Source organism: Arabidopsis thaliana, chromosome 2 (genome assembly GCF_000001735.4).
Source record: "Arabidopsis thaliana chromosome 2, partial sequence".
NCBI classification, from domain to species: domain Eukaryota; kingdom Viridiplantae; phylum Streptophyta; class Magnoliopsida; order Brassicales; family Brassicaceae; genus Arabidopsis; species Arabidopsis thaliana.
Window position 1 is genome coordinate 396,074 of NC_003071.7, and position 19,930 is coordinate 416,003.

At 30.1% G+C, this 19,930-nt stretch overlaps 3 protein-coding genes across 7 annotated transcripts; 2 read left to right on the forward strand and 1 right to left on the reverse strand.

Moving 5' to 3' along the window:
- Positions 1-682: 682 nt before the first annotated feature.
- Positions 683-3,265, reverse strand: PAP8 (purple acid phosphatase 8). 3 transcript variants are annotated; one of them, NM_126250.5, is made up of 7 exons: positions 2,895-3,265; positions 2,089-2,245; positions 1,850-1,957; positions 1,655-1,782; positions 1,373-1,501; positions 1,216-1,283; positions 683-1,128 (listed from the first exon to the last, which is right to left on the reverse strand). In NM_126250.5, the coding sequence occupies exons 1-7, from the start codon at positions 3,093-3,095 to the stop codon at positions 912-914; spliced, it is 1,008 nt and encodes a 335-aa protein (NP_178298.2). In that variant the 5' UTR covers positions 3,096-3,265; the 3' UTR covers positions 683-911. The 3 variants fall into 3 exon arrangements, with proteins under 3 accessions (NP_178298.2, NP_973397.1, NP_001325278.1); NM_201668.2 differs by having other exon boundaries at positions 695-1,128; positions 1,934-1,957; positions 2,895-3,135; NM_001335083.1 differs by lacking the exon at positions 2,895-3,265 and having other exon boundaries at positions 695-1,128; positions 2,089-2,493.
- Positions 3,266-9,688: 6,423 nt separating this feature from the next.
- On the forward strand, positions 9,689-13,130 carry AT2G01900 (DNAse I-like superfamily protein). 3 transcript variants are annotated; one of them, NM_001335085.1, is made up of 8 exons: positions 9,689-9,914; positions 10,060-10,238; positions 10,611-10,718; positions 10,812-11,115; positions 11,739-11,923; positions 12,195-12,303; positions 12,402-12,553; positions 12,641-13,130. In NM_001335085.1, the coding sequence occupies exons 1-8, from the start codon at positions 9,894-9,896 to the stop codon at positions 12,858-12,860; spliced, it is 1,278 nt and encodes a 425-aa protein (NP_001323555.1). In that variant the 5' UTR covers positions 9,689-9,893; the 3' UTR covers positions 12,861-13,130. The 3 variants fall into 3 exon arrangements, with proteins under 3 accessions (NP_001323555.1, NP_178299.1, NP_001323556.1); NM_126251.3 differs by having other exon boundaries at positions 9,689-10,238; NM_001335084.1 differs by having other exon boundaries at positions 9,689-10,238; positions 12,429-12,553.
- Positions 13,131-14,247: 1,117 nt separating this feature from the next.
- Positions 14,248-19,927, forward strand: CYCJ18 (cyclin J18). Its single transcript, NM_001035867.3, has 9 exons — positions 14,248-14,362; positions 14,472-14,548; positions 14,860-14,959; positions 15,048-15,146; positions 15,227-15,244; positions 15,344-15,414; positions 15,525-15,651; positions 15,770-15,830; positions 17,316-19,927. The coding sequence occupies exons 1-9, from the start codon at positions 14,300-14,302 to the stop codon at positions 17,402-17,404; spliced, it is 705 nt and encodes a 234-aa protein (NP_001030944.1). The 5' UTR covers positions 14,248-14,299; the 3' UTR covers positions 17,405-19,927.
- Positions 19,928-19,930: the final 3 nt, after the last annotated feature.

A 19,930-nucleotide genomic window follows, 5' to 3' on the forward strand; every position in this document is an offset into this window, starting at 1 on the left:
GAAATTGAATATATATATTTCAAATTTATGTCCCGTTACTCAGTAGAAAGTTTTCTTAAATATCTTTTTCACCCGTTATAATATTATTCATGTATTGAACAGTTTATATTCGTTTTTAAAAATTCAAATTATGGCATATGCGAAAAAACTCTAATTATTTTTTTATAATGATGATATTATTTTTCCGTAAAAATAGAATCATATCAAGATGAGAAGTGAACTATAATAATTAAGAAAAAATTAATATGATAATTTAGATACCAAATATAGTTTGTTGATTTTAATTGGCTACTTTTTTGGAAATTAATAATGTATTTCGTTTTTCTAATTAAATTAAATTAATTAAAATTTAGATATCAAATCTTATGTGTTGATTTTGATTGGCTATTATTTTTAGAAATTAATAATGTATTTTGTTTTTTAATTAATTTAATTAATTAAATTAGTATTTGACTTTTTAATCTTTAAAGAAATAAATATATAATATTAATATCTCTCGGATATTTGATACAAATGTATAAATTTGGTATCAATAGTAAAAAAATCAAATTAGTTGTCTTTTAATGTTTAAATCATAAAGAGAAGTATTAAGGATTTCTCTCTTTATGTGAAATATGCAAAAATAATTCTTTTGAATATCAATATATATATAGTGGAATATGATGGTAATGAAAAATGTGAACACGAGAACCATGCGTACAGTATAATTATATATTAAATGTAAACGAAATCAAAACCAAATCATGAGAAGATATGTCTCCATGTATTAAGATACCATTAAGAATTCGAAAATAATCACACAACATTAAAAAATGTTTAACTCACATGAAATATCAACATAATAAACAATGGACTAATTAATATAAATAATTATGTCGTAACTCTTAACTACTTTTTTGTCTGACCATCGATTAGATATCGGAATAAACCCCATTCTTAAGAGTGCTCCATCGATGCAAAACGTGACCAAGACCATCATAGAAAACGACGCGTAGTTCAGCTTCGGATGTGTAAACCGACATGAATCCTTGTCCATCATAGTAAAACCTCATCTCTTGTGGGTTCCAATCATTCACATCTCCTTTCCACGCCTTGGAGCCACCTCCACTTGTCATAAATTGTATTCCACTATAAACAACAAAAACCGCATCTCTATCTTACGTTACTAATCCATAATTAATCGATTAATAAATTATACAAACTTATTATAATCACCTGTTGATGCTGCTTATGTGCTCCAAGCAATGATCATGCCCGTTTATATAGAGATCCACTTCATTAGCCTAAATATATCAAGAAAACCAATTAAATTGTTTTTTTTTCAATTTTTGGTATTACATAATTCAGTAGTTTATAATATAGTAAAAATTACCTCGAGGATAGGTAAAAGTTGTTTCTCAAGCTCTATGGTATTTCCGTGGTGACCTGCACTTTTGATCGTGTGATGGCCTACCACTATTTTCCATTTAGCCATTGATTCTTGCAATGCCACATCCACATCCTATATATCATTAAATTAGGTCAATGATAATCACATATTTTGACTATATTGTAATCGAGACAGGTTTTAGTATGATGCCAATTTAATTATTCTAATTTTCAATGAATTTGATGATATGACTAGCTTATGGTAGAGTAAGAAAAAAAAAGTTACCGTTAAGAGACTGTTAAGGTATTTATTTCTCGGTAATACGCCTCTCCAATCATATACATGGTCCTTTGGTTCATCAAAATATCTATCTACGAACGGTGTTGTATCCACGAAGAAAATATCGACAATCTCTACAAAAGAAAAAAGGGTTAACTAAAGAGAAGTTTTATTAACTTGTGTTCTTGGTAATTTACTTACCGGCGTTAACAACATAAGATCTTAAACAAATCCAACGGCAGTCCAAATCCCTGAGTATGGGGCTGAGTTGCGCATAGACGTTACCTCTATAATCATGATTTCCTAATACTGCAAGAGAAAATAAATGAAAATCTACTAATAAGTATATAAATTTTTGATAGTCAAATAACTTTTTCTCTGTAAGTGAAAGAGAGATAGTTTTATGCTCAGAGTATAAATACTATTAATAATTTACTTACCATTGTACCATGGTTTTTGTAAGCTAGTTGCTGTGTAAATATTGGTAAACGAATCTTGAAATTGAGAATCATATGGACTGATTATTCCATCATCATAAAAGTTATCTCCAGTCGAAATGAGGAAATCAATATTTAAGTCCTTCCCTATTTTTCCCATCTGATCAATGCAAAAAAATATAGACAATAATTAGAAATTGCTAGCTGCGACAAACCTATCCATTTAACTACAAACTAAAACAAAATAATAATAATAAAAATCTCTAGTCAGTGTCTTCCTTAATCCAAAGCATTTACTCATAGGATTATAGAAGCAACCAATAATTAAAGTGATGACGTAGAATTGCAACACTAATGGACAGCCTTAAGATGATTATTAGTTCCACGTAAGTTACGTAATGAACTAAAGATTATGTATGCAACTTCATCTTCACGGCTCCTTAATTAACAATGAAATATGCCTCATATATTATCATCAACTCACTCATTATATATTCAGATATTATTACATGTTAATACAACCCAGGCATTACTCAGTGCAGTTTTATTATTATTGTTCGTTACTTGCTAATATATAACTACAATAGCTAATTAATTTGTAATTTACTCAAACGATGAATTCGACGTCAAGATAACATATATATGATTTCTCTTATCATTTTCGTCTTCTCGCTTGAATTCTCTCACATATTTTCTAAACCACACCATTAAAAAGAACTTGAAACTAGCTTAATTACAGACAAGGAATAAAGTTTGATTGTTCATAAAAATAAGGTCATATCTACATAAACACACACATAAATATGTACCTGAAGAGCTACTTGGGACTGATTATAAGAACCTCTTCTTCCCCAGTCGCCGACAACGAGAAAACTGAGTGAACCATCGGGTTCTGGTGGTTGGACGAACCGCGGTAGCTCTGCCGTTGAATTACAGGCGGATAGTATAATAACTAGACAGAAAATAGAAAATATGAGTTTGATAGGCTTAACATCTCTCAAGCTATCCATTGAGAGACTTTGGAGAAAAAATGTAAGAGGTGATGGACCTGATGGTGGGTTTTCGTGTGGCTTTGTTTATTTATAGCTAGTCCTTATGTGGACAAGAATTAAAAATAGAAAAAGGCAAGAGAAAAAATAATGTAATGAACTTTGTCACTAGAAAAATAACTCTTCAAAATAATTAATAAATTTTAAAGTCGAAAAAATTGTTTTTCTTGTTTCAATCCGAGACTATATAAGACTAAAATGGACTTTAGACAATTACGTGAAAATTATTTGCACGTCAATGAAAAGGGGCGGTGGATAGAAGTAGTCTGAATATTCCATGTTTAGGTAATTAACGTGGTATATATTGTTCCACATATAAATAACATTTTTAGTTCCCATATATATTAACAAGGAAATTAAAGAGAATTTTGAAAGAAAAAAAAAAAAGGTTGACCGGACTTTTTGAAGGTGATTTTATTTATTTATTTGCTAATTGCCTTACATATGTGAAAGGCCATTGTACGAGTTGTTAATTTATACACAAAAGGTTTGATTCATAATTTTTAAAAAAAAATCTGTTTGTCATAAAACTTTGCTACAAGGAAAAAAAAAATTCGTGAATAATACACAAGTTTCGAATAAAAGAGAAAATTGTTTTTTGTTTTCCTTTTCCAACAAAGATTATTTGATTATGTCACTGGAAGAGTGACAGAGTCATTATACAAACAAATATGACAACCATGAAGGAGCTAGGAACCTCCTTTATAGTTTTAAAACTGTTATAATTTATAAAGATACAACTAATTATTAACAGTAATTGGAAATAGGCCTCTGCACCAATTGGAAATGTTTACTTCCTCGTTTAAACTTAATGAAAATAGTCGTTGTCAACATCAAAAATTATTTATTGTCAGTTAAAAATTCATATTTAGAAGCTTTTTTGGTTCATTGGTTGACCGAAGGTTCATTAATGCTTTTGTACACTAAAAAAGTCTGGGGTTCGAGTCCCAGATACTGTGATTTATTAGCAGATTTGCAGATTGGTAGAGACAAGTGTGCAGGAGATCTTCAACAATGTGCAATTATATCCATTCGGCTATGTAACAATTCTCATAATTTGCAATAAATAATAAATTTAAGACGGTAAAAAAAATTATATTTTTTTGATAGATATTTATTCATTTTTAGGAGTTTATCAGTTTAATTCCGGAATTATAAGATAAAAATATTAATTTATCATGGATGTATATTTCCTCCACCATCCGAAGTCATGTCATACAAGCCAAACGGGAACCCATACCATATTCTTCTTTAAGATTTGCAATTATTGAAATTTGTGTTCATGTATTGTTTTTCTTATCTAGACAAGATCCAAGAGGCGTCGACTACAAGAATATCCAAAATGCATGTGAGAGTCGACGAAAACTTCCAAAATCTTTTCAATTATTTTGAGATTCCATACATGAAAATACACATGCGAAAATAAATAGTATCCACGTATATATGATGTCCGATCTATCCGAAATCTCAAATGAGATTCTATGCTTCGGAATGATATGATCACGAGCGCGTATGATATAAAGTATGTTGAAACAAAAGAATGTATATAAAAATTGGTAAAGAGCATCATCATATGCTTAAGCAATGATATTTGTTTAGAATTTCTCTTCTCTTTTGTTTGTTATAACAATTACTTTAACCAACGGAAGCCCAAAACAATTTGTAGTAGTTAATTAGAAGCCCCAAATACTTGGTCAGATCACTAATTGGAAGTAGAAGCCCAACAGTAGAACAAATGTGTAGTTGCTTGTTGAAAGTTGAAACAGATTTTGAGTAAGAAGACCAAATTACCAAACTCGTTTTGGTTAGCTTTCATTGACTTGAACCAAAATTGTTTTCCCACTCGAATGAGCTCATACCAATAAAATTCAAATAGACTGTATAAAATTGATAGTATGGTTAATAAGTTCGAATAACCTTTTCCCATTTTCTCTTCTGATTTCCATTGTGTTGTTCTCAGTTTTACCAATATGATATAATATAAATCTTATAATTTATGTTGATTTATTTGTTATGAAATTAAAAACTCACAATTTTGGTAAGATTTTTTATTTATTAATTTTTAATAGACAATTTATCACTTATTTTTATTTATCCAACTTATGTGTTGTTTGAAATTAGTTTATTCAACAAATTTGCATACATAAAACAATCTTTAGTTTTCCATCTTATTATTTTATAATCATGATTATGTTTGAATTTTTCCATGTTATATATATCTTCTGGATCATTAAAACAGTAAAACTATAATGAATATTGGGTTGCATTTGGACATTTGGTATAGGATACCAAACTTTTACAATCCAAATTAAATATGTTATACCAAATCAAATATACAATTAATGTTATATGATTAAAAATATAAATAATCATGTATAGTGCCTAAAAGGAATTTATGATCTCAGTGGTCCCAAAATATTAATGAAATTGATGTAGCGTTGTTAGCTTAACCACTAATAGCTTTTTACGCAAATTTATCTACCTCTTAATAAGTACTGTATTTTTACAATCCATAATTAAGAACTACTAAATATCTCTCGAATGAAAGTAATATGTAATGCAATATCGGCATCTTAGATATTTATAATTGGACAAAAGATGAAGAAGATATTTGACATAATTTTTTCTAAAGTATTTGCACTTTCTGTCTAATTAGTAAATATCCTCTCGGCTGGTAGGAAGAATTTAAAATTGTACGAAAATAATCAAATATTGCACCGGCCAGCCAATGAGATTCAATTCAATATATATAAAAAATTAAATTGATCAAAGTTATACTAATATAAATTATATAGACATATAGTACGTATAGCTATTGTCTCCTTAAACTTGACACTATTACTAATTGTGTAAAATATTTTGGTATTTGACAGGTATCTATCGTTCACATATATATAGGTAACAATGTGAAATGACAAATCACATAAATAAAAATATACCAAACAACATGATATAAATCATTATTGACAAAAACTTGGCTAGAAGTTTACAAATGACATTTTTAGATATATTTATTAATTTATGAAATGATTGACATAAATTGTGACACAAAACTTATGCAACAAATAAATTGGTAAACTTGCAGGATAAAATTATTTGCGATGAAAAAATGCAATGGTTACATATACAGTATTTGTATAGATTACACTCAGTCAATATAAAAGAAAAAAAAAGATGACAAAAATAGGAATATTTGACCTTAATTCAGAACCCCAACAATTCTTAAGATTATCTTATAATTTTTTATTATTTTATTATTATTTATTATTTACTTTTTTATTATCTTATAATTTTTATTGATTATTGGTTATCAATATTAATAGACATGCCGCAAAAAGAAAATTAACCAAACCCTGCCTTGCGACAATTGAAATCCAACTTTCTTGGAATCTTTGTCAAGATACCATAATCTTTGTTTTTTCTCACCGGGAAAATATTGAAGAATCTATTTATTTTTAAGGAATCAACCTATTAAGAAAAACTATTTACAGTACTGTATTTGCTTGGTTAAACTTATCGAAGCAAAAAAAGTAGTAGATTGATTAAGATAATATTAGGGATAATGTTCCACATCGGAAGTTAAGTAGGATCTTAAGTGGTATATATAAGATATGGGCCTCTCCACCTATTGCCAATTAGTTTTAGGTTGGAAGCCCACACTCTAATATGGTATCATAGCCCGATCCGTACATACTCAACCCGATCCACATCGATCCGGCCCAATACTTGGCTCGCCGATCCATGCCCAAACATATCGAGATCAATGGCTAGAAGAGCCATCATCTCGAGGGGGCGTATTAGGAACAATATTCCACATCGAAAGTTGAATAGAATCTTAAGTGGTATATATAAGATATGGGCCTCTCCACCTATTGCCAATTGGTTTTAGGTTGGAAGCCCACACTCTAATAGATAGAAGCTTCGATAAAAGAAAAAAACAATCAAGCTATTTATAGGTTTATAATCTTATCACAATAAAACGAATGCAGGGAATAATGGACAATTTGTCCGGTTGTAATCTAAACATTAAACAATGAACTATGCTTCTAATTATATATTGTTATATATTTTGAAACAAATAAAAGGACGACATGTCGACATGTGCATTATAATACTAAACAACATCTATTTTCTTTACGACAAGAATACAAAATACATAGAAACACTGAAACGTTAACATATACAACTTACACACCTGAATGTTTCTACAAGGAGATGATCTTAGATCAGTGGTAAAACTATATTTTCTTTTTTTATATAATTCTTAACGGTTAATCCGATAAAAATATATAGAAGTGTTTCAGAATAGACTTTTCTTTAATATCAGCCGCCTATATTTCTGACTAGCATTTTAACCAATTAGGTCAAAAAACAACTAATAGATTTTCTAAACAAATATGTTTTTGTTTTTTCTTTTTTTTTTGAAAAATACAAAATGTTTTTGTTTTCTTTTAGTCTTAGTGAAGCAAGGGTTGTCTAGAACCAATTTGCCAATTTGTTGTTAGTATATAATTTTGATTTACATCATTGTAACTGCCACGTGTTGCATCCTTACTTAGCTTGTCTAATATGTCCTAACAATACAATTCTACCATAATTTTCTCACACCCCTTAAAGAACTTTTTGACTATATAATTCAAAAGTATATAAAAGTATGAAACTAATTTTGAACAATAAAAGAAAATTCATATCGTTCTTTTTCCTTGTTAAAGTAAAAAAATAAAAATCCAGATAATATTTCTCATCATGTAATGATCAACAAGAAACCAATTTAAGACTGCTAAACATCGATGATTAATGCTGAAAAAATTCTTATCGTGAAACTGAGACTACTAACATCGATGATTACGCTATTCTAATATTCGTTGAGACAACCCAATACTAATTATATTCTTGTGTTTTGTGTATGTATGCACTGATACATATAACATATATTGATATATATAGCTTTCGTGGAGTCACCATTGAGAATGGTTGGATCCAGTGCAAGTTCCATACTCGAAACTTAATTTGTTTTCATGCAAGTTGCTCCATAATAAGATACATTTATTTGTTTAATAGGGCAGCAATATTTGCTTTGTCAGATTTAAAATATTTTCAAATTCACAACAGTTAAACAAATATTGCCGTGATAAATAGTAATTATTAGATTAATTTTTATTTTTTACTTATTTTAGTTTGAATTGAAATCTTGATCCATACTACCAACAAAAATAAACCACTAACTAACATACTACGTGTAGTTATTTTTAAGTTTTCATAGTTTATTTTGTTATGTATTAATTACTTTTAATTATAAGTGTTGATTCGATATTTTCTGAGGAAATCTATATTAAAACTCAATTATATACCATATTTATTTATTTTATTTAATAAAACTATAAATTCTTACAATTTTATAAATAATACAAACTTGTGTTTTAGGAAGGGATGTTAAAACTTTATGGTTCTTTTGGAATTTTTTTAAAAATCAATGGTAGTTTTAGAAAACAAAATTTAAATAGTACTATTTGCGACCTTTGATATATCACCCTATATATATATATATATATATATATATATATATATATATATATATATATAGGTCATTTGATAAGAAGCTTACGAACAAATTATCTTCTCGTAACAGTTGCCATTTTAGAAAGAAAAAAATCAAATTCCATCTCTCCTACTGCCAATTGGAAAATTAAAATCTTATTATGCAAGTTACTAACTCCTCTGGTTAGTACATATACGAGTTGCATAACTTACTGTTATTGTTCTTTCTTAGTTAGGTTAGATACTATTGCAGAGTCATGTGCTTCTGTGTACTCCATAATATATAATTTGAGGGACCTATTAAAAGACTAACAAAATAAAACTGTTGAAATGACTTGCAAGTTACAAACAGAGCACCAAAGTGATACGACGAATATTTCCCATACAATGTCACCACTAGCCATCATTATTGGTGAATTGATTAGCTGCTCAAATTATAAGCCGAATAGAGAAATTAATAATATCGAGATTAATATATCGTTAAACAAATAAAAGTAAGCCTTTGAATAAAAATATGTAGAGGTCCACAGTGATTAGACCGACCAAAAAATAACAATATTTAATTTCACTGCTATAAGAAAGTTTATGACATAATGATAAGATTCAAAGACCAAAATAGTAGAATTCTATAATTAGAGGAAAATACTATTTTCTTTTCTCATTATACTATACTTGCCAGCCCATTTTGTCATTTATCATGAAAATTAAATTGTTTTACATATCTTCATTTAAATGTTTATAGTAACAAGTTGGACCCTCCTCGTTATCAAAGGTAATCGCCTTCAGTGTTTAATAAAGTAATACGATTGAGGACACAAAGTGAATGGTTTAAAATTAATTTCCGTGGGATTTAAAGACGAATACAATGTGATCAAGGTGGTTTGACGTCTAACTATAGCTAGTCTAAACTAGCTAGCTAGGCTAACAACCAGTAATAATAGCTGACCAATCATCAACATTCATTTCTTTGGATTTAATAAAGAAGCTCAATAACATCGACTGACTAATTATTAAAATGATAATAAAAACTATTTAGTATAATAATCGTCGTCCACGTCAGAGTTTCACCTCTTTCTCTCCGGCTTTGCATGGCTCTTTGTTTCTCCTTATCTCCCTCCCTTACCTATTATACTTCCTCTACAATTTCATTGCTTCTTGATAAGAGCTCTCTCTTCTTTCTATCTCTTGTTCTTTAATTTGTCTCTCTCTTTTTCTCTAGCAATGCTTGGAAGCTATAGAGAAGTGAGTATTAGTGTCTCTCTCTTTACTTTCACTATCTCTGTTTAGATGTGTGTGTCGGATATATAACCGGACTAATATACGTATAACTTATAGTTATTCTATCTTGACCATTGATATATGCGAATCACTCTATGGTATTAATAAGGTTATGTGGCCAAGACTTGTGGCCAACAAGATCCTAAGGAAAAGCCTCGGGAGCAACAACTTCGTTGCCGATTTCCCACCTAATACTGATCAGAAGCTTATAGAAGCTTCCGGATTAGCTGATGAACGATCTAAATCAATTCTCCACAACCAACACAAAACCACTCTTCTCAACTACAAGTACGTAATACATTTACCCTCTTTGATCACATTTTCCTTAACAAAAACCAGTTATCTTCGTTTATATTGTTAATACATTGAATACTTGGGCAGAGAAAAGAGAGGATCACAATACCGTTTTATTGCCATAATTAGTCACTTTTCTTGCGTCGCACTGCATTTAAACCTAATTCCGGATACGCATAAACCAGTAGAGCTTAACACGTAGATGACAAAATTGTAATCTTAAGGAAACCTTCATTTGATTCCTCTGTGTTCCATGAGTTACAATGTTTTTAAATAATGTAACGTTTTCTTTTTCAAAAAAAAAAACAATAGTGTAACGTTTTGACAATTTTTGTTTTAAATTTAATTTTAATTATCTGTTTCTAGGGTTTTTGTAAGCACATGGAACGTGGGTGGTATCGTACCGGACGATGGACTTGACATGGAGGATCTACTGGAAACACATAAAACACCGTGCGACATATACGTGCTTGGGTAATTGATAAACACTACAATAAAAAATTGAATATATATAGTTATATAACGTGTGGATTTTATGTCTAAAATTTAGTTTAAATGAAAATCTAGGTTTCAAGAGGTTGTGCCTCTACGAGCTTCGAATGTTTTGGGATCAGATAACAACAAAGTCTCTACAAAATGGAACTCTTTGATAAGAGATGCTTTGAACAAGAGAGCAAGACCTCATCGAGACGAAGACTTGTCGGAATCAAAGGGCATTAATGGTATTTCACAAGATTTTAGATGTATCATAAGTAAACAGATGGTCGGAATCTTGATCACCGTTTGGGTCCGAGGTGATCTCTGGCCGTACATCCGTTATCCTAGCGTTTCATGCGTTGGTTGCGGCATCATGGGTTGCTTAGGAAACAAGGTAACATATATTTAGAATTTTCTATCTTTTTAATTATATAAAATCTCACTGTTATAGATGTGGACTGATTTAGGTATTGACTGTTTATAGAAAATGAATACGTGCGTTTGCATTTGTATTCATATCTGATTATTTTAATTTGTGGTTGAAAATGAACTCACATTATGCATCTTTGACTAAGATTATAGCATAATGAGTTTGATTGATAACCAAAAGCTGTACAAGTTTTTTAGCTGTTATCTAAAGTTCTTAGCTTTATCAGAATAGTACAAAGCTGTTAGAAAGAGCCGTATAGAAAAGTTGTTAAAAAATGCTGAAAGTAAAACTTTTTATAACGCTTTTAATAAAAAATTTGTGATTGGTAACTGTCAAAACTGTATACACTGTTTAAAAGTGTTAAGTGGTTATCATTCAAAACCAATAGTTAAAAAAAATATATATATATAGCATAATAGTTTGTACAAGACTACTAGTTACCACCGGCATAGCCTAAGTTTAATTAGCCTGGAATTAGGTAACTAATATTTGCATTTTGATTAAAAAAATAGGTAACTAATGTTTTGTTTGCCCCGTATAATTTAAACTGACTTCTTACATTTTTTTTTCTTTCTTGATCAATTTAGGGATCAGTATCGGTTAGATTTCAATTGCACGAAACGACATTTTGTTTCGTTTGTAGCCATCTAGCTTCTGGTGGCCGCGACCGAGATGAAAGACAGAGAAACTCCGACGTCAACGAGATCTTAGCTAGATCTAGTTTTCCTCGAGGCTCATCTCTAGATTTACCCAAAAAGATCCTTGATCACGAGTAAGCTTATGTTATACTATAATTTTTCAATAATACTTGGTTCATATATTTTGTGTACGTAAATTAAAATATTCCAACTTGTTAGTAATTAACTATATCCCAAGGTCAGACAAAAATGATTATAATGTTAAATAGTTGACCGATTAATTATAATAAGACTTGATATTGTGAAGTGAAAAGGCTAGTTTGGTAAGTACTTATTAAGAAATTACCAACTTGTGGTATTAATTAATTTATTTTTGTTTTGTTTTTGTTGGATCAAATTCTATAGTCGGGTGATTTTTTTGGGAGACTTGAATTATAGAATTTCATTACCGGAGGAGAAGACAAGATTATTGGTGGAAAGCAAAAAATGGAACATCTTACTAGAAAATGATCAGGTAATTATTTATATATGTATTTTTTTTTACGTGTTGAAAGTTGTAAACTCGCTATTATTTTCTTATACATATATATGTTTTGTTATATTAAAATTAAGCTGAGGATGGAGATCATGAACGGCCAGATTTTCAGAGGGTGGCAAGAAGGAATTGTCAAATTTGCTCCAACGTATAAATACGTTCCAAATTCGGATTTATATTACGGATGCATTACATACAAAAAAGACGAGAAGAAACGAGCTCCTGCATGGTACGTATAACGTATTATAATTTACATGATACTTATATCATATATTTAAATAAAAGTTTGATCCCATGGATGCATATATTTAAATAGGTGTGATCGAATAATATGGTACGGAAATGGACTGAAGCAACATGAATATACAAGAGGAGAAACGAAGATATCTGATCATAGGCCTGTCAAAGCAATTTTCACCACAGAAATTACTGTAACACGGCGTGGTAAAAAGATTCGTAATTTCTTTTTCTCGGACAGATTTGAAGAAAGAATTGGTGACATAGATTCTAAAGACTACTCGTGGATATCTACATAGTTTTATTAATCGGGGTGATATCTTGTCACTTGTTAATATACAATTCACATAGATTTTATATAAAAAAAACTTATACATATGGAGTTTTTGTTTTATACATTTTTAGTTCTTAGCAGATTTTAGATTAAAAAAAGCTTATAAAAGTTGTGTAATAAGAGAATCTATAGAAGAAGATTTGTTAAATATTGATTATTTATGCAATCTTGGCGACAAGTGACAGTTGTATACTTGTATGGTAAAATATTATTCATGAATTTCGAGTTCTTACAATGCTTATGCAATACGTTTATGCAGTTCAACAACTATATGGTCCGCAGTTATATTATTCTTATTTCGATAAATAATTTTGTTGATGCGATTCGAGATAACAAAATCAGCATTTATTTTGTTCGAGATTAATTTCTAAATTCTAAATATAAATTATTAAGTTATATATATCATGCAATAGCATACAAGACTAATACTTAAACAACAAAACAAACTAAGGCTGTTGAACAAGCCATATGGTTGGTTAATTTGGCAATTGGCATTATATGTGGACATGAGGCTAGGAGCATGAACAATTTGGGGGTATTTTATATAATATTATATAATCATATTTTATTTTATCTTGTTTTCGCAAAACAAATAGATATGGTTTTGTTAATTATAATGGCAAGTGGTTTTAGTAAATGCTTGAGTTGTTGTCATTTGTCTACCAAAATTTTAGTTGTTGGAAATAGGATAATATCAAATATGAATATCGAATGAACTTTTTTTAGTATAAATGGGAAAAATACAAATGCAAAATATCTCATTACTAATAAACAAATGAATTGTTGTAAGAAAAAGGGAAAAATAAAATAGACAATAATCTCTTTACCAATACAAAATTGGATCGTTACAATAATTTTGTTTTCGCTAATCCATAATTATGTACTTGCAAAATACCAACAAAAAATTCGCTTATGAAAATTATATTTTTAGTGGACATATCTAAGATAATCAGAAAAATAATCAATTTCTTCAAACACAAATACTGTACATCTAAATGGGAAACATACAAATAAAAAATATCTAATCAGCCAATCACCAATAAAGAAGTGACTCGTTGTCAAAAATTAGGGAACAAAAATATCTCATTACCAATAAATAAATGGATCTTTGTAAGAAAGTTAAAAAAAAAAAAAAGACAAATGAATCCAATGTTCCACTAAATCACTAAAAAAAATTTTGTCGAAAAAAAATAAAAAAATTGTATATTATTTACTTGCAAATTGCGAAAAAGAAAAGAAAACTTGGGATTATGAATATCAAATTGTATATTGGGCCTATTTAAGATAACGAGCCCAGGCCCATCTAAATGATATGAAAATGAAATTATCGGCATTTCGAGTTTCAGCGCCATTGAAACGTTTCAAAATTTTCACGGAGAGCTCCAAAATCAGAGAGAGAGAGAGATGTCTACAGAGATCGGTCATCTTCGTCGGAGATTAGTCGAGTTCTTGATTCAATCTACTACTGTAAGTTTGATCTTCTTCTTCTCAATCGTTATCTGTTGATGTTTTTTCCCTTTCACTTCAAAATTTTCTCTCCTGATTTCTTCAAAAATTTTGTTTCTCATCGTGAAAGCTACTCGAACTTCCTCCGATCGTTAAATATTCAGCTCTATCGCTATTCTTCGATCGATTTCGTCCTAATTTAGTCAGGTATTACCATTTTCCTCTTCCAATGATTCCTGATTTGAGTAATTTTTAGTGAATTCGATTGATTTTAGGGTATAATTGACGAAATCGGTAATCAATGTCGGTGTATATATTTGGATCAGTGCTTGTTTTCGGAGGATTGATAGATTTACGATGTGTTAGTATTTGACTCGAGATCAACTAACATTAGGCTTATATTCATGTTGGATGATTTCATAATTTTCAGTTTATTAGCTTTGGATCAAGTCTTGTATAATGGATTCTAGAGTTATGGTGAAAACTATAGTCATGTTTGTGAATCTTTGGGTTTATAGGTTTTTACAGAAAAAGAAAGCAGAACATTGGCTATTGCAACCTTTGAATGAAAGCAATCTGCAGTTATTTGTGTTAATCTCCATTTGGATCTCATGTAAAGTGGGTCTACTTCTTTGCTTCTGCTATTGTTTTTTGTGTGTTTGTTCTCTTATATGTGTACCTAGAACTGAATTGTTTGCTTCTGCAGATGCATTGTACACGAGGTTTATCGGTTCATAGTTTGAAATCCTTTGGGGATAAAGTGATTACTGAGCAACTCTTCATGGTTCGCGATTTCTTGGATGCAGTAAGATAGTCTTGAAAACCTTAAATCTGTGACTGAATTTTGTTTGATGCTTTCAATGAGTTTTGAGGTTTCTTTTGCAGGAACTGGTTTTTCTGAAGGTAACCATTGTACACTTGTGGGAATGTTGTTTACGCTATAGAAGGCTAGAAGCTCATTCGAACTAAATGTCTCTCTTCCTCATTGAACATGAGGAGCAGGTTCTGAAATTTGAGATTGGCACTCTAAATATAGCTTATACACGGCTTGAAGATCTTCTTATTCAGTTCAAGTAAGTTGTTTCATCCTTATCAAGTATCTAAAGTCTTAACGCTCCTGAATGATATTGTGCTAGTCCATGTTGTTATTATCTAACTCCTTAACCATATTTTCTTCTATCAGAGAAGTTGCAAAAGTTGGGGAACAGTTGAACTTTGAAGCATGTATGGACATGATGGATCTTCTTTACGAGAAAGAGGACACATCCCTTCTTTATCAATCTTCAAAATCTCTGGCTGCTTCCATTTTGGTAAACTTATTTGCTCTCCATTACCCTCTGTTTTTTTTTCCTTAATTGCTCTCCATTACCATCTGTTTGAATAGACATTAAAAATGAAACTAAAATGGTGTTATTCTCTTGGCCACAGGTCTCTTCTTACATAATAACAGTGCCTAAACAGCAGTACGAATTCCCTATTCTCCCCTGGGGTAAGCATTCATCTTTCTGCTCTTTCTATCAAAACCATTTTATAAATACAATTACCAATGATAGATTTATATTAATCAAGTCATAGGATACTGAATAAGTTAGAAACAGGTTATAGCATATAGGATCAATAAGGCCCAATGTTCACCTTTTTGACAATGCATTTCAACATCACAAAAAAGAGTGTCTTGTTCACACTTCAAGGTCTTCTTCAAATTGCCCCTTAGACCTGGACATTGTATGTTCCTCACCTAATACTTAATTATTATGATAATGAGCCCATCAAGGTTGACTTATCAGTTCTGACCACCGGCCATATACGTATATACGGTTTACGGATCAATCAGATCTTTTGTGGTCCATAACATTTTGCTAAACCTAACATATCTCCGGTCCGGACCACTCAAATATTGTACCGGACCGTATAAGATATAGGAGACAGTAATAGTAGAAGTCACTAGTCAAACGTCAGCATTTCCTTTATCTTATTGAAAAAACATACCTCATTTTCATGGAGTTATAGCTGTTACACACTCACACACATACACAAAAAGATAGAAAGAAGAAAAGTCTATTTCTATTTATTTCTTCGGGTCCCTCTCCAAAATTTATTCTTCTTCATTTATGGAGTCTACACTACATTGTTCTGAGATTTGTTCTCTATATACTCCTTTTCAGTTTTTTTTCACATTTCATGGTAACAAATAGGATCTCTTTCGAACTATACCAAATTCTAGAAGACATGATTTCTGTCTAAATCTTTCACCTACTCTTTTATATACACATGTACATGTTGATCCACGTGGTAGAGTCTTTAGTATAAAGTTAAAAAAATGTTAGGCCTATCTTATTTATAGGGACCATTGTCGAAACTAGAAAGAAGTAGAGTGAGGTTTCTAAGGTTAGGAGAGGGTAGGCACTAGACATAGTTTTATTCTGCTTCTGTGTTACATGACTCTGTTACTAGAGAATAGAAACAACAAAAATTTAAGACTTGGAGGCAATGATGACCCTAATTTTTATGAGTAGGGGATGTATAGTTTAATTATTCATCAATATTATTTGGCCCTACTTCGACCACCTACCATTTTCATTTTCAGTTTGATTTTCAAAAAATGGATATGATGTTGTGAAATAACAACAACTTCAAATAAGTATTTTTGAAATTCAATAGATAGCAAAAGCTTCCATTGAGATTTTTAGTTCTTGGGATAATGACAAATATGAGCTATTTTCATAACAAACTTTAAAATTTTTCTAATTCCATTTTATATTTATGTTATCTTGCTTTCACTTAAAGCTCGATTCTTTGTTTGTTTGTTTAAGAGGCTCATACATAAAATATAACCAGAAATGTACACCAAAGATGTTTGTTGAGTTAGGAGTAGTTTCCAAGGAGTCCTTTTGAGTTTTGAGTAACAGTCCCATCTTAAATTGTCTCTTTATCTTTTTTAATATGATGATTATGAATTTTGTATTTTTGGCAGTTAAAATGGTGACAAATAAGGAAGAAAGGGAGGTGGTGGAGCTTGTTGAATACATACTTGCTCATGTCCTTTACTCGAACTCTCCTTAAACCCTACAGGTACACGCATCTTTAATCCCTTCCTATCTACTCCTTTTTTAAAAAACACAAATTAAAATTTAAAATAGAAATTGTATATATATTTTAAAGATATATATGAACATGTAGGGTCTATATACACACACACATGCTTATTATATACACATCAAATACGCATTTTCCTACTTTTAAAATTTAATTTTCTCGCCTTCAAACTGTTTTATATAGATCGTTAAATATAAATTCCACTATATCATTATCACCTATAATTAGAGTTAAATTCTGCACAATTAGTGATAGAACTAACAGAGGTTATTCAATTGAAAAAACTGTAGTAGAATGATAAGTTTTTTTGAAGTATGAAACATCCTAATAAAAATGACAATTCCGCACAATTACATCATTGCTATAATATTGCAAAATCTTTAGAGTCATTCCACTCTTGATATCACTAAAAAGTTTTGAGAGTTGGGACACGTGTATTCTATAACGTTTTATGAAATTTTAAATCGTATAAATGTGTATGTATATATGTAAATCGGATAGATTGATCGATATGCATAATACATGTGGATCTAATGATATGTGTATGCTTCACAAGGCAATGACGGTTGCGATGCGACATACCATGCATGTGAGTTACTAGATCCACTTCGAACCATCTAAAATAATTTTATTTTCACCTACATAAATGTGCGAATTTATTATATCTTCTCCTAAATGATATTGGTACTTTAACTCCGAATATTTGTCCTTACTGTACCCACATTAGGCTTTGTCTTCTCCAAATAATTAGTTTCACTATTTAACCGAAAAATCTCACCCAACATAAGAGACAAATAACTAAAGTTGACAAAAGAAAAGACAAAAAAATGTGAAAATAAAGAGAGAAATAACTAAGTTTGCTTGGCATTTATAGATTTTTGTTTGCAAGCTTTCTCTGGCGGAATCCTAACTTCACTGTAATATTTACTATTACACAAAACAAATGTGAGCTGTGCTATAACAAAAATTTCAATAAACCCTTCCAAATTGTATAGTTTTTTTAATTATTATTCTCAAACAATCAATAATTCAGGACTGTTGAGTTGTGAATTGGGTGTGCCATGTCGATGATAAAATCCAACCACTAGATAAGTATATGATTAGATGATATGATTAGATGATATGATTAGACACTTAATCCCAGTAGCATCCTAAGGGGGTTAAGCACATTATTAAAGTGATTTTATACCTCTTTTCAGTATTTAAATCTCATTTAGTTTTGTTTTGATAAATAATTCTCTTTGCTTTCTACTTTATCAATCTTAATATATAAAACGAATAATGTGATTATTAGTTAAGTACATTCCTCTTCTAATAGTATAAAAGTGATTATGTTTCTTCATAATCGTATCACGACTGTATCCAGCACGACGTTGACTTTTAATATTCAGTCTCCCACACATGCGGTATTAAATTGGGAGATACAGAAACAAATCCAAAAAAAACAAAAGTTTTCGTAAAGATTGTTAGTTTATGTGTCTAATTCTGTTTTATTAAGTTACCCAAGCCTAATTATTGAGAGAAGTATATATAAACTACTCCCATAATTATTTAGATCATATACTTAATGATAGAATCATGGAATTTAAATTGCTACGAATAAGTCTTATGGTTATTGACTTACTGTATAATTGCATGGACCGTATTAAAAATTTCATTACCCTACCCAAAGTTGAAACCTATTCTACTTGTTGTTTTCTGCCCAACCACCTTAAATGTTATTTTTCTGGTTCTTTATGTTAGGAGTTTATGTGTCATCTTTTGTCTTTTAATTCCAAAAAATTATAGAGATATATATAATTCAGTTAAACAAAAAAAAATTAATTAGACACTTACACTGTAGAAATATATGGTAAAAGAATTTGAATAAAAACTTATGTATGGTAAAATGATACGTATACTAATTTTATAAAATTATTAAGCTTGATCGTTACTCGTTTATAATAAAACTATTTTGGTAAAACAAAATCTAATATATAATATTGTATATGTATATATATACATATAATGATTTGCAGCTTGATTAGTTGGTACGGGGAGCGAGCAATAATTATGTTTGGATGGGAATGGGATACTAAAACAAAAGTTGTTAATTAAATTAATTTAAAAAATAGACATCTACTTTTCTCGATGAAACTGGTGGAGAAGAGCGGTAATGAGAGAGACCATACTTTTGATTAGACCAAATTGGCATCTTTCTTGTTATTAAGAGGGGTACATAGTATCATCATCATCCTTAATTAATTAGAGTCCACGCAATAACAATAGAAGACTCTGTCCTCCCCATTTGTGGTAAATCCTCTTCTCATGATTATTGTTTGGTTGAGTATATGTTTTATTCTATTACTACTCACCAGAAGAACATTTTCATATGTGATTCGAATACAATGTTACATTTCTAATATGAGAGATAACATATGCACCTACTTTTTATACATGCAGTTGTATATTGTGTGATGTATAGTTATATATTTTCGTCTAATTTCTGTTGAG

What these genes read in the sequence shown, in the direction of transcription:
- PAP8 (NM_126250.5), bottom strand. Translation starts at nt 3,095, where the DNA reads ATGGATAGCTTGAGAGATGTTAAGCCTATCAAACTCATATTTTCTATT. An exon ending in AACTTTTACCTATCCTCGAG is followed by an intron (nt 1,284 to 1,372) that starts GTAATTTTTACT and finishes TGATATATTTAG; the next exon opens with GCTAATGAAGTGGATCTCTA. An exon ending in CACATAAGCAGCATCAACAG is followed by an intron (nt 1,129 to 1,215) that starts GTGATTATAATA and finishes TGTTGTTTATAG; the next exon opens with TGGAATACAATTTATGACAA.
- AT2G01900 (NM_001335085.1), top strand. Translation starts at nt 9,894, where the DNA reads ATGCTTGGAAGCTATAGAGAA. An exon ending in TGGGTTGCTTAGGAAACAAG is followed by an intron (nt 11,116 to 11,738) that starts GTAACATATATT and finishes TGATCAATTTAG; the next exon opens with GGATCAGTATCGGTTAGATT. An exon ending in AAAAAGATCCTTGATCACGA is followed by an intron (nt 11,924 to 12,194) that starts GTAAGCTTATGT and finishes CAAATTCTATAG; the next exon opens with TCGGGTGATTTTTTTGGGAG.
- CYCJ18 (NM_001035867.3), top strand. Translation starts at nt 14,300, where the DNA reads ATGTCTACAGAGATCGGTCATCTTCGTCGGAGATTAGTCGAGTTCTTG. An exon ending in CCATTTGGATCTCATGTAAA is followed by an intron (nt 14,960 to 15,047) that starts GTGGGTCTACTT and finishes TTGCTTCTGCAG; the next exon opens with ATGCATTGTACACGAGGTTT. An exon ending in ATTCCCTATTCTCCCCTGGG is followed by an intron (nt 15,831 to 17,315) that starts GTAAGCATTCAT and finishes TATTTTTGGCAG; the next exon opens with TTAAAATGGTGACAAATAAG.